Source organism: Hypanus sabinus (genome assembly GCF_030144855.1).
Source record: "Hypanus sabinus isolate sHypSab1 chromosome X1 unlocalized genomic scaffold, sHypSab1.hap1 SUPER_X1_unloc_5, whole genome shotgun sequence".
NCBI lineage: Eukaryota > Metazoa > Chordata > Chondrichthyes > Myliobatiformes > Dasyatidae > Hypanus > Hypanus sabinus.
The window spans coordinates 1,071,744-1,085,000 of record NW_026778974.1 but is presented as its reverse complement, the minus strand read 5'-3'; the positions used below and the strand labels follow the sequence as shown (position 1 = coordinate 1,085,000).

The following is a 13,257-nucleotide window of genomic DNA, read 5'->3' as shown; positions in this document are numbered from 1 at the left end:
GGGTCACCCGTCTGGTAAAGACGCACTGCCCCGGAAGGAGGCAATGGCAAACCGCTTCTTCAGAAAGCAGTGCCAAGAAGAGTCACGGTCAAAGACCAGGATCGCCCACGTCATGCAATGATGATGTCATACGATGATGATGTCATACGACACAGTGTGTGATGGTGATGATGTCATATGACGTCACATGATACCGATGATGACCATATAACAATCACAGCACGGAAACAGGCCATCTCGGCCTTTCTAGTCCGTGCTAACACTTACTCTCACCTCGTCCCACCGACCTGCACTCAGCCCATAACCCTCCACTCCTTTCCTGTCCGTATAACTATCCAATTTAACTTTAAGTGACAATACCGAACCTGCCTCTACCACTTCTACTGGAAGCTCGTTCCACACAGCTACCACTCTCTGAGTAAAGAAGATCCCCCTCGTGTTACCCCTAAACTTTTGCCCCCTAACTCTCAACTCATGTCCTCTTGTTTGAATCTCCCCTACTCTCAATGAAGAAAGCCTCTCCATGTCAACTCGATCTATCCCCCTCATAATTTTAAATACCTCTATCAAGTGCCCCCTCAACCTTCTACGCTCCAAAGAATAAAGACCTAGCTTGTTCAACCTTTCCCTGTAACTTGGGTGCTGAAACCCAGGTAACATTCTAGTAAATCTCCTCTGTACTCTCTCTATTTTGTTGACATCTCTCCTATAGTTTGGTGACCAGAACTGTACACAATTTTGGCCTCACCAGTGTCTTGTACAACTTCAACATTACATCCCAACATGAAATCTGACATCGCCCCTGTACTCTCGATGCCTCCTCGTGTGAGCCATTTCCGCTTCGGGGAAAGAAGGGTCTCTCACTCCCAGCGTGTCCGCCTCTATCCTCCTTTGAGAAAAGCCCGAGCCCACTCAATAGACAGTAGGTGCAGAGGTAGACCATTCGGCCCCTCGAGCCTTCACCGCCATTCTGAGATCATGGCTGATCATCTACTATCAATACCTGGTTCCTGCCTTGTCCCCATATCCCTTGATACCCCTATCCATAAGGTACCTATCTAGCTCCTTCTTGAAAGCATCCAGAGAATTGGCCTCCACTACCTTCCCAGGCAGTGCATTCCAGACCCCCACAGCTCTCTGGGAGAAGAAGTTTTTCCTTAACTCTGTCCTAAATGACCTACCCCTTATTCTCAAACCATGCCCTCTGGTACTGGACTCTCCCAGTATCTGGAACATATTTCCTGCCTCTATCTTGTCCAATCCCTTAATAATCTTATATGTTTCAATCAGATCCCCTCTCAATCTCCTTAATTCCAGCGTGTACAAGCCCAGACTCTCTAACCTCTCTGTGTAAGACAGTCTGGACATCCCAGGAATTAACCTCGTGAATCTACGCTGCACTTCCTCTACAGCCAGGATGTCCTTCCTTAACCCTGGAGACCAAAACTGTACACAATACACCAGGTGTGGTCTCACCAGGGCCCTGTACAAATGCAAGAGGATTTCCTTGCTCTTGGACTCAATTCCCTTTGTAATAAAGGCCAACATTCCATTAGCCTTCTTCACTGCCTGCTGCACTTGCTCATTCACCTTCAGTGACTGATGAACAAGGACTCCTAGATCTCTTTGTATTTCTCCCTTACCTAACTCTACACCATTCAGATAATAACCTGCCTTCCTGTTCTTACTCCCAAAGTGGATAACCTCACACTTATTCACATTAAACGCCACCTGCCAAGTATCTGCCCACTCACCCAGCCTATCCAAGTCACCCTGAATTCTCCTAACATCCTCATCACATGTCACACTGCCACCCAGCTTAGTATCATCTCAAGCGATTCTTGTCAGACCTGCCCTCTAATCCAGGCAGCAGCCCCCCACCCACCCCCGCACCTCCTCCAAAACTTCCCTACGATGAGACGAAGAGAACTGAACACAACATGCCAAGTGCGGTCTCGCAGAGTTTGAGAGAGCTGCAATGTGACCTTGCGGCTCTTGAACTCAATTCCTTCCCCACCCCCCCGACTAACGGAGACGAATCCACTCAACTCACGCTGCAGCTTTGAGGGACCCCCTCCGCCCCCCCCCCCGCCCCCCGACTCACCGCCGAACTCAGGTCCAGATAATCGAACTGGCCGTTGGTGAGGAAGCGCTCGGTGTAGCCGTCCAGTGTCAGGTTGACCTCCTGCCCGTGGCGCTCGATCTGAACCATATGCCACTGCTGGTCGTCCAGCAGGCTGCCGAGAGTGACGGTCGTCTCACCCCTCACCGGGTAAACGGTGCTGCTGCCTGACCGGGCAAAAAAGGGGGGAAGGGAAGGAGAGTGCAGGAGATAACTCCGGAATCAAGACAGACAAGTGGGTTTGAAAAGAACTTAACGGGGTGTTTAATACAGACAAGTGTGAGGTATTGCACTTTGGAAGGACAAACCAAGGTAGAACATACAAGGTAAACGGTAGGACACTGAGGACTGCAGTAGAACAGAGGGATCTGGGAATACAGATACAAAATTCCCTAGAAGTGGCGTCACAAGTAGATAGGGTCGTAAAGAGAGCTTTTGGTACGTTGGCCTTTATAAATCAGAGTACTGAGTTTAAGAGTTGGAACGTTATGGTGAGGTTGTATAAGGCATTGGTGAGACCGAATTTGGAGTATTGTGTGCAGTTTTGATCACCTAATTACAGGAAGGTTATTAATAAGGTTGAAAGAGTGCAGAGAAAGTTTACAAGGACGTTGCCGGGACTTGAGAAACTGAGTTACACAGAAAGGTTGAATAGGTTAGGACTTTATTCCCTGGAGTGTAGGAGAATGAGGGGTGATTTGATAGAGGTGTATAAAATTACGACGGGTATAGAGAGAGTGAATGCAAGCAGGCTTTCTCCACTGAGGTTAGGGGAGAAAAAAAACAGAGGACATGGGTTAAGGATGAAGGGGGAAAAGATTAAAGGGAACATGGGGGGCGGGGGCTTCTTCACACAGAGAGTGGTGGGAGTGTGGAATGAGCTGCCAGATTGAAGTGGTGAATGCGGGCTCACTTTTAACATTGAAGGAAAACTTGGACAGGTACATGGATGAGAGGTGTATGGAGGGATATGGTCCAGGTGCAGGTCAGAGGGACGAGGCAGAAAAATGGTTCAGCAGGGCCAAGAAGGGCCAGAAGGCCTGTTTCTGTGCTGTGATGTTCTACGGTTCTGTGGTTCGATGGGAGTAGAGAAGTGTAATGAATTATTGGGGAAGATTGAATAGGTGAGGTCTAGCACGTCAGAGAATGAGGGGAGATTTGACAGAGGTACACTATACAAAATTATGAGGGTCAGTACAAGTTGAGTTTTAACCCCACTGCGGTTGCGAGGGTCGGCAACGGGAGGTGACGGGTTAAGGGTTAAGGGGAAGCTTCTCCTCTCAGAGTGTGGAACGAGCTGCCAGCAGAAGATGGCCGATGCGGGCGCGCTTTCGGCTTCTGGATAAGGACGGTTCGACCGGGCTGAGGGTGGAGCTGCCAGCGTACAAGTCAGCGGACCGTGCAGTGAGACGGGGATGACGGGCGGGCGGGCGGGCGGCAGGTGATGGGGCAAGACCGCGGGAGGAGAGGTATCTCGAAGTCGGAAAGGGGCGGCGGAAACAGGACTGTGGGCGTTACATTTTAACGCGCCGGGCCTACAGGGAAAGGCAGATGATCTTGCGGTGCAGCCAGACAGTGGCGGGCGTGACGCCCGGACCCTCGGCTGAAAGATGGTGGAAGCTGGGAGCTTAGCTTCCGAGGATACCCCTTGTATCGACAGGACGGGCAGGACGGTGGAGGGGGAGGGGTGGCTCCGCTGGTTCGAAAGAAGAAATGAAACGACACCCTTGGGAAAAGGAAAGCGGACGGGAGTCCATGCGAGGAACAAAGCAAACCCCAGCTGTCCAGTTCTCCCGTCCATTCTGCTGTCCGATGGACATTAAATTGGACCACATCTCTGGCAACGAAATACTCGGCGGGAGTACAGAAATGGACGAAATCCCAGACGCTGCCATTCAGCTGACTATTTACCTAACAGTTTTCCCCCCCAAGCCATTGGACTACCACCCAACTGCCCTCTGCTGTGCCTGCTGCCCTGTTTATTATTTATTGTAACGCCTGCACTGCCCTGTGTACCTTATGCAGTCCTGGGTAGGTCTGTCGTCTCGTGTAGTTTTTGTGTTGGTTTACGTAGTTCGGTGTAGTTTATGTATTGTTTCACGTCGCACCGTGGTCCTGAAAAACGTCGTCTCGTTTTTACTGTGCACTGCACCAGCAGTTGTGGTCGAAATGACAATTGAAAGTGACTGGGCTTGAAGACAAAGGATCAGATGATATGGAATATTTGTAGGTAGAGTGGAGGGTGAGTAGATTCTCCTGGGGGCTTAATATCGGCCTCCGAACGGCAGCCAGGACATGGAGCACAAATTGCATGTGACAAGGGCAATAGCCTTGCGGTGGGGGTGGGTTTCAATATTCAGGTAGGTCAGGAAAATCAGGTTGGTGCCGGAGCAAGAGGGGGAGTTTGTAGAATGCCCACGCGAGGGCATTTCGAGCAGCTTATGGTTGAGCCAATGTGGGGAGAGCCGATTTGATTCACCGTTGGTTAGTACGGTTCCCTGATGAGTAACGCCGTCAAAGGTTACGGGGAGAAGACTGGAGAACGGGGTTGAGAGGGATAGTAAACCAGCCTCGATGGGCCGAATGGTTTAATTACGGATTGGGTATTGTGGAATAAACCAGACTTGATTAGGGAGCTTACTGTGAAGGACGAGGCCTAGTTCTGCTCCGATGTCCGGTGGACACGGAGCCAAAGGCATTGAACACGATCTGACAACCAGGTGTGTACCCAGACTGGCAACGGGACTTGTGACAAGCCGCAGGCTTGGACCCGGCTTCAACAGCTGCTAAACCCACCCACGAAGCTTTATCAGACCGTGGGAAAGGGCCGGCAACATCGTGAATGACACACACCCGTCAGGGAGGGGGGTATGTAGCACCCATGCCAGGACCACCCCACTCAAAAACAGTGACTTTCCTCAAGCAGGGAGGCTGATCAACACCTCCACCCACTGACCCACCCCTCCACTCCCCCAGTCCCCCACTGACCCTCCACTCCGCACCCCCAACCACCCATTGACCCACCCCTCCACACCCCCAATCACCCATTGACCCACCCCTCCACACCCCCAATCACCCACTGACCCACACCTCCACACGCACAACCACCCATTGACCCACCCCTCCACACCCCCAATCACCCACTGACCCTCCACTCCGCACCCCCAAACACCCATTGACCCACCCCTCCACACCCCCAATCACCGATTGACCCACCCCTCCACACCCCCAATCACCCAGTGACCCACCCCTCCACACCCCCAATCACCCACTGACCCACCCCTCCACACCCACAACCACCCATTGACCCACCCCTCCACACCCCCAATCACCCACTGACCCACCCCTCCACACCCCCAATCACCCACTGACCCACCCCTCCACACCCCCAATCACCCAGACCCACCCCTCCACACCCCCAATCACCCACTGACCCACCCGTCCACACCCACAACCACCCATTGACCCACCCCTCCACACCCCCAATCACCCACTGACCCACCCCTCCACACCCCCAATCACCCAGACCCACCCCTCCACACCCCCAATCACCCACTGACCCGCCCCTCCACACCCCCAATCACCCACTGACCCACCCCTCCACACCCCCAATCACCCAATGACCCGCCCCTCCACATCCCCAATCACCCACTGACCCACCCCTCCACACCCCCAATCACCCACTGACCTGCCCCTCCACATCCCCAATCACCCACTGACCCTCCCCTCCACACCCCCAATCAATTACTGACCCACCCCTCCACACCCCCAATCACCCACTGACCCACCCCTCCACATCCCCAATCACCCACTGACCTGCCCCTCCACACCCCCAACCATCCACTGACCCGCCCCTCCACACCCCCCAATCACCTACTGACCCGCCCCTCCACACCCCCAATCACCCACTGACCCGCCCCTCCTCACAATCACCACTGACCCAGCCCTCCACACCCCCAATCACCCACTGACCCACCCCTCCACACACCACCAATCACCCACTGACCCACCCCTCCACACCCCCAATCACCCACTGACCCACCCCTCCACATCCCCAATCACCCACTGACCTGCCCCTCCACACCCCCAACCACCCACTGACCCGCCCCTCCACACCCCCCAATCACCTACTGACCCGCCCCTCCACACCCCCAATCACCCACTGACCCGCCCCTCCACACAATCACCACTGACCCGGCCCTCCACAACCCCAATCACCCACTGACCCACCCCTCCACACACCACCAATCACCCACTGACCCACCCCTCCACACACCACCAATCACCCACTGACCCACCCCTCCACACCCCCAATCACCCACTGACCCACCCCTCCACATCCCCAATCACCCACTGACCTGCCCCTCCACACCCCCAACCACCCACTGACCCACCCCTCCACACCCCCCAATCACCTACTGACCCGCCCCTCCACACCCCCAATCACCCACTGACCCGCCCCTCCACACAATCACCACTGACCCGGCCCTCCACACCACCAATCACCCACTGACCCACCCCTCCACACCCCAATCACCCACTGACCCTCCCCTCCACACCCCCAATCAATTACTGACCCACCCCTCCACACCCCCAATCACCCACTGACCCACCCCTCCACATCCCCAATCACCCACTGACCTGCCCCTCCACACCCCCAACCACCCACTGACCCGCCCCTCCACACCCCCCAATCACCCACAGACCCGCCCCTCCACACCCCCAATCACCCACTGACCCGCCCCTCCACACAATCACCACTGACCCGGCCCTCCACACCCCCAATCACCACTGACCCGCCCCTCCACACCCTCAGTCACCCACTGACCCACCCCTCCACACCCCCAATCACCCACTGACCCACCACACCCCCAATCACCCACTGACCCACCCCTCCACCCCCCCAGTCACCCACTGACCCACCCCTCCACCTCCCCAATCACCCACTGACCCACCCCTCCACACCCACAATCACCCACTGACCCACCCCTCCACACCCCCAATCACCCACTGACCCAACCCTGCACACCCCCAATCACCCACTGACCCACTCCTCCACACACCCCCAATCACCACTGACCCGCCCCTCCACACCCGCAATCACCCACTGACCCACCCCTCCACACCCCCAATCACCCATTGACCCACCCCTCCACACCCGCAATCACCCACTGACCCACCCCTCCACACCCGCAATCACCCACTGACCCACCCTTCCACACCCCCAATCACCCACTGACCCACCCCTCCACACCCCCCAATCACCCACTGACCCACCCCTCCACGCCTCCAATCACCCACTGACCCACCCCTCCACATCCCCAATCACCCACTGACCTGCCCCTCCACACCCCCAACCACCCACTGACCCACCCCTCCACACCACCAATCACCCACTGACCCACCCCTCCACACCCTCAATCACCCACTGACCCACCCCTCCACATCACCAATCACCCACTGACCCACTCCTCCACACCCCCAATCACCCACTGACCCACCCCTCCACACCCCCAATCACCCACTGACCCACTCCTCCACACCCCCAATCACCCACTGACCCACCCCTCCACACCCCCAATCACCCACTGACCCACCCGTCCACACCCCCCAATCACCCACTGACCCACCCCTCCACACACCCAATCACCCACTGACCCACCCCTCCACACACCCCAATCACCCACTGACCCACCCCTCCACACCCCCAATCACCCACTGACCCACCCCTCCACACACCCCCAATCACCCACTGACCCACCCCTCCACACCCCCAGTCACCCACTGACCCACCCCTCCAAACCCCCAATCACCCACTGACCCACCCCTCCACACCCCCCCATTCACTCACTGACCCACCCCTCCACACCCCCAATCACCCACTGACCCACCCGTCCACACCACCAATCACCCACTGATCCACCCCTCCACACACCCCCAATCACTCACTGACCCACCCCTCCACACACCCAATCACCCACTGACCCACCCGTCCACACCCCCAATCACCCACTGACCCACCCCTCCATACCCCCAATCACCCACTGACCCACCCCTCCACACACCCCAATCACCCACTGACCCACCCCTCCACACCCCCAACCACCCACTGACCCACCCCTCCACACCCCCAACCACCCACTGACCCACCCCTCCACACCCCCCCAATCACCCACTGACCCACCCCTCCACACCCCCAATCACCCACTGACCCACCCCTCCACACACCCCCAATCACCCACTGACCCACCCCTCCACACCCCCAGTCACCCACTGACCCACCCCTCCAAACCCCCAATCACCCACTGACCCACCCCTCCACACCCCCCCATTCACTCACTGACCCACCCCTCCACACCCCCAATCACCCACTGACCCACCCGTCCACACCACCAATCACCCACTGATCCACCCCTCCACACACCCCCAATCACTCACTGACCCACCCCTCCACACACCCAATCACCCACTGACCCACCCGTCCACACCCCCAATCACCCACTGACCCACCCCTCCATACCCCCAATCACCCACTGACCCACCCCTCCACACACCCCAATCACCCACTGACCCACCCCTCCACACCCCCAACCACCCACTGACCCACCCCTCCACACCCCCAACCACCACTACTTTATCATTTCCTGTCAGAGTCACCTTGTGTACAGACACTCCTGTGCCCAGCGTCTCTTTATGGACAGACAATCAATCTGTGCGTATGAACTATCAGATGTATTTATATATTTTTTAAAATTATTTTTATGTTCTTTATCTTATTGTATTTTCTTTTGTGCTGCATCGGATCTGGAGTGACAATCATAATCAAAATAGGACATACATGGTAAATGGTAGGGCATTGAGGAATGCAGTAGAACAGAGTGATCTAGGAATAATGGTGCGTAGTTCCCTGAAGGTGGAATCTCATGTGGATAGGGTGGTGAAGAAAGCTTTTGGTATGTTGGCCTTTATAAATCAGAGCATTGAGTTTAGGAGTTGGGATGCAATGTTAAAATTGTACAAGGCATTGGTGAGGCCGAATTTGGAGTATTGTGTACAGTTCTGGTCACCAAACTATAGGAGAGATGTCAACAAAATAGAGAGAGTACAGAGGAGATTTACTAGAATGTTACCTGGGTTTCAGCAGCTAAGTTACAGAGAAAGGTTGAACAAGTTAGGTCTTTATTCTTTGGAGCGTAGAAGGCTGAGGGGGGACTTGATAGAGGTATTTAAAATTATGAGGGGGATAGATTGAGTTGACATGGATAGGCTTTTTCCATTGAGAGTAGGGGAGATTCAAACAAGAGGACGAGTTGAGAGTTAGGGGGCAAAAGTTTAAGGGTAACAAGAGGGGGAACTTCTTTACTCAGAGAGTGGTAGCTGTGTGGAACGAGCTTCCAGTAGAAGTGGTAGAGGCGGGTTCGGTATTGTCATTTAAAGTAAAATTGGATAGGTATATGGACAGGAAAGGAATGGAGGGTTATGGGCTGAGTGCGGGTAGGTGGGACTAGGTGAGAGTCAGCATTCGGCACGGACTAGAAGGGCCGAGATGGCCTGTTTCCATGCTGGAATTGTTATACGGTTATCTTGTCCTCCTGCACACTTGTGTACATGAAGTAACATTAAACGGTCGTCAGTAAGTACCTAAGTTAACATGGAAGACCAGCTGGGCTCGATGCAACTCCACGGTGATGTAATCTCCCTGCTCCCCTTCGCTGTGCAGGAGGACACCGTCCTTCGCCCACGTTTTAAAGTTGAACCAGATGGAGTCGTTGAGTGTCCGCGTCTTCCTCTCCTCAAACCAGTAGCTGAGGGAGCTGTTCCCGTCGAAGGAGACCGTGTCGGAATCTGAGCAAAGCAGAGGGAAGCCTCAGCGTTAGCGCCGGCAGGAAGTTGGCCCCGGAGAAGCCCGGCCGGCGCGACAGCTGCAAATCCAGCCACGGGGATCTTTGCAAACAGGAATCACGTTGGGATCATTCCCCAGAGAAAACCATAAACACGAGGCTTTGCCGATCCAGAGCGACACACACACAAAACGCTGGAGGAACTCAGCAGGTCAGGCAGCGTCCAAGGAAATGGACGGACGTTAGGGGCCGAGACCACTCGTCAGGGCTGGAAGGGAAGGAGATGGGGGGAATTCCAACGGCTTTTCCCCCTCTTCCTTTCCTCTCCCGATGAAGGAGCACGTTGATGCTGCTGAAATCCCCCAGCATTTTGCCAGTGCCAGTCGCCTATCAACCTGAAAGGTTACAGTCCCCCCCCCCCCCCATCCGAGCCAGAGCTCGCCACGTCTACAGCGTTTCGTCAAGCATTCCGTAAATCTGAACAGACAGCGTAGGGTCAGAGACTCACAGAGACGGAGTACAGCGCAGAAACGGGCCCTTCAGCCCATCTAGCCCATCACCGAACTCGCGTGAACTCGCCCCCCCCCCCCCCCCCCGAACTCCTCACCTTTCACCCTTAACCCATGACCTCTGGTGGTTGTCCCACCCACCCTCAGTGGAAAAAGCCTGCTTGCATTTACCCCGTCTGTACAAATCTCCCAGGAATAAAGTCCTAACCTATTCAAATCTTTCCTCATAACTCAGCCGCAATCCCGGCAACATCCTTCTAAATTTTCCCTGTACTCTTTCAAACCTGTTTACGTCTTTCCTGTCGGTCGGTGGCCAAAACTGCACACAGTACTCCAAACTAGGCCTCACCGACATTTTGTAAAACTTCAACATAACATTCCCATCTCCCCTACTCAATCCACTGATCTACGAAGGCCAATCTGCAAAAAGCTTCCTTTACGACCCAGCCTACCTGCGATGGCGCTTCCAATGATTACGGACCTGTATTCCCAGATCCCTCAGTTCTACCGCACTCCTCGGTGCCCTACCGTTCACGGTGTGAGGCCTACCCCGGTTGGTCCTGCCGACCGACCCCCCCCCCCCTCGCCCTCGTCTGCACCAAATTCCATCCGCCGTTTCCCCAGCCGGTCCAGAACGCACTCCCATGGCGTTGTTCCGCAGAGAAACCGGGGTCGGGGCAAATGACGAGTTAGCACCCGGGGAGAGGGAAGGTGGGTGTAGACAAGCCGGGAACCAGCACCGTGAGGCGCAAAAGAGGGCATCGGGGTAAAAGGGAAACACTCCGAACCGACCGAAGAACGGGGGTGGGGGGGGGGGGGGGGTGGAGCTCGTGGCCTGCAAACAGGAAGTTGACAGGAAAACGAATGAAAAGCCAAAACTGTGGGAGAGGGGGTGGAAACGAGACGGGAAAAAGGAAATACCTGGGGCGGCAGGAAAACTGCTGCAGGAGGAGGCGGGAAACAGGCTTCAGCCGGAAAGGATGACGGTGTGAGAAGAGGAAAGGATGACGGTGTGAGAAGAGGAAAGGATGACGGTGTGAGAAGAGGAAAGGATGACGGTGTGAGAAGAGGAAAGGATGACGGTGTGAGAAGAGGAAAGGAGGACGGTGTGAGAAGAGGAAAGGAGGACGGTGTGAGAAGAGGAAAGGATGACGGCGTGAGAAGAGGAAAGGAGGACGGCGTGAGAAGAGGAAAGGAGGACGGCGTGAGAAGAGGAAAGGAGGACGGCGTGAGAAGAGGAAAGGAGGACGGTGTGAGAAGAGGAAAGGAGGACGGTGTGAGAAGAGGAAAGGAGGACGGTGTGAGAAGAGGAAAGGAGGACGGTGTGAGAAGAGGAAAGGAGGACGGTGTGAGAAGAGGAAAGGAGGACGGTGTGAGAAGAGGAAAGGATGACGGTGTGAGAAGAGGAAAGGAGGACGGTGTGAGAAGAGGAAAGGATGACGGTGTGAGAAGAGGAAAGGATGACGGTGTGAGAAGAGGAAAGGATGACTGTGTGAGAAGAGGAAAGGATGACGGTGTGAGAAGAGGAAAGGAGGATGGTGTGAGAAGAGGAAAGGATGACGGTGTGAGAAGAGGAAAGGAGGACGGTGTGAGAAGAGGAAAGGATGACGGTGTGAGAAGAGGAAAGGAGGACGAGTGAGTAGAAGGGCCACTGACACCATAGAAATAACAAGTGCTCACCCAGCCGGCTGTGTGGGAACAGGAAACTGGCAGTGGGGACGCAGGAAGTCAGTAGGGAAACAGGAAGTCAGCAGGGAGGAAGAGGAAGTCAGCAGGGAGGAAGAGGAAGTCAGCAGGGAGGAAGAGGAAGGCATGCTGTGGGGGGGGGTGTAGAAGGGAAACAGCAGCAACAGGAGCAACAGGCACAGGTCGCAGGAGAATATCAAGAGGAAAGGTAGAAGGGTAACGGGTTAATAGAGGGCTGCAGGAGGGTAAAAGCAGAAAGCTGGAAGTAAACGAACAACATTTGGTGAAGAGGGAACAGCAGGGGAGAGTGAGATAGCCGGGATAAAACCGGTACCGGGAATGCGGAGGAGGAGGAATGAGGGTACAAGTAGGAACTGGAGGGGGGGGGGAGAGAAACAGTCGGTGGCACAGTTCGCACTAGGCTCTGCGAGTGTGCGGCCGCACTGTGACTGAAAGGCTCCCACGCACAAATCCTTTGTTGCTACACAGCTAGTGACACAGGGTAATGTTAAGATAACTTAGAGATTATATTATACAGCATTTTTTAAATTATGCTAATATAATTTTAAAGTATGTCTCCATATAGTTTTGAAATACTTTGTAATTAATTATGTGTTAATGAATATAATCCATAACTTTCCTGAATATTAAATGTACCACAACCTGTACTCCGAAACATTTCAGAGCTTCACTGGAGTAGATTGTCTGCTTCACAAGCAGTATTCCCTGCAAGCTATGACTGGAGCACGCAAAGATGCTGCGCTGTGCAACTTTTTGTCCAGTGACAACAGCGTGCCTGCCCTGAATTTTTAAGTGGAAGTAAAGTTGAAAATAAACTCAACTTTACTTACTCAAAGGAAAATAAACTACCAATTCCAGTTTGTTCACTGTTTAAAAGACAATACACGCAGGTAATACCAGCTTCTGTATCGCACATAGGTATTTCCCATAGCTGCATGTTCCTGACCTTATGAGCTCTCAGTGTAACAGTTTCCACTGTCTCCTTGAGCCATTCCACTTTAAATGAATCATAACCGTTGCTTCTTTAAAATTCAACGTAGTGAATCAGTAATTTCTTCAATAAAAAACAGCATCATTA

General features: G+C 54.3%; 1 protein-coding gene across 1 annotated transcript in view; it reads right to left on the bottom strand.

Moving 5' to 3' along the window:
• The window catches only part of LOC132385648 (contactin-associated protein 1-like), a gene marked incomplete at its 3' end in the record, with an annotated part of 42,974 nt that extends 31,740 nt beyond the window's left edge, over positions 1-11,234 (bottom strand). The window contains exons 1-3 of the mRNA XM_059957837.1: positions 11,060-11,234; positions 9,764-9,967; positions 2,105-2,289 (exon numbers count right to left, since the gene is read on the bottom strand). Coding sequence (XP_059813820.1) covers positions 2,105-2,289; positions 9,764-9,967; positions 11,060-11,234 — 564 coding nt within the window. The remainder of the gene's footprint in view (positions 1-2,104; positions 2,290-9,763; positions 9,968-11,059) is intronic.
• Between the last annotated feature and the right edge of the window lie 2,023 nt (positions 11,235-13,257).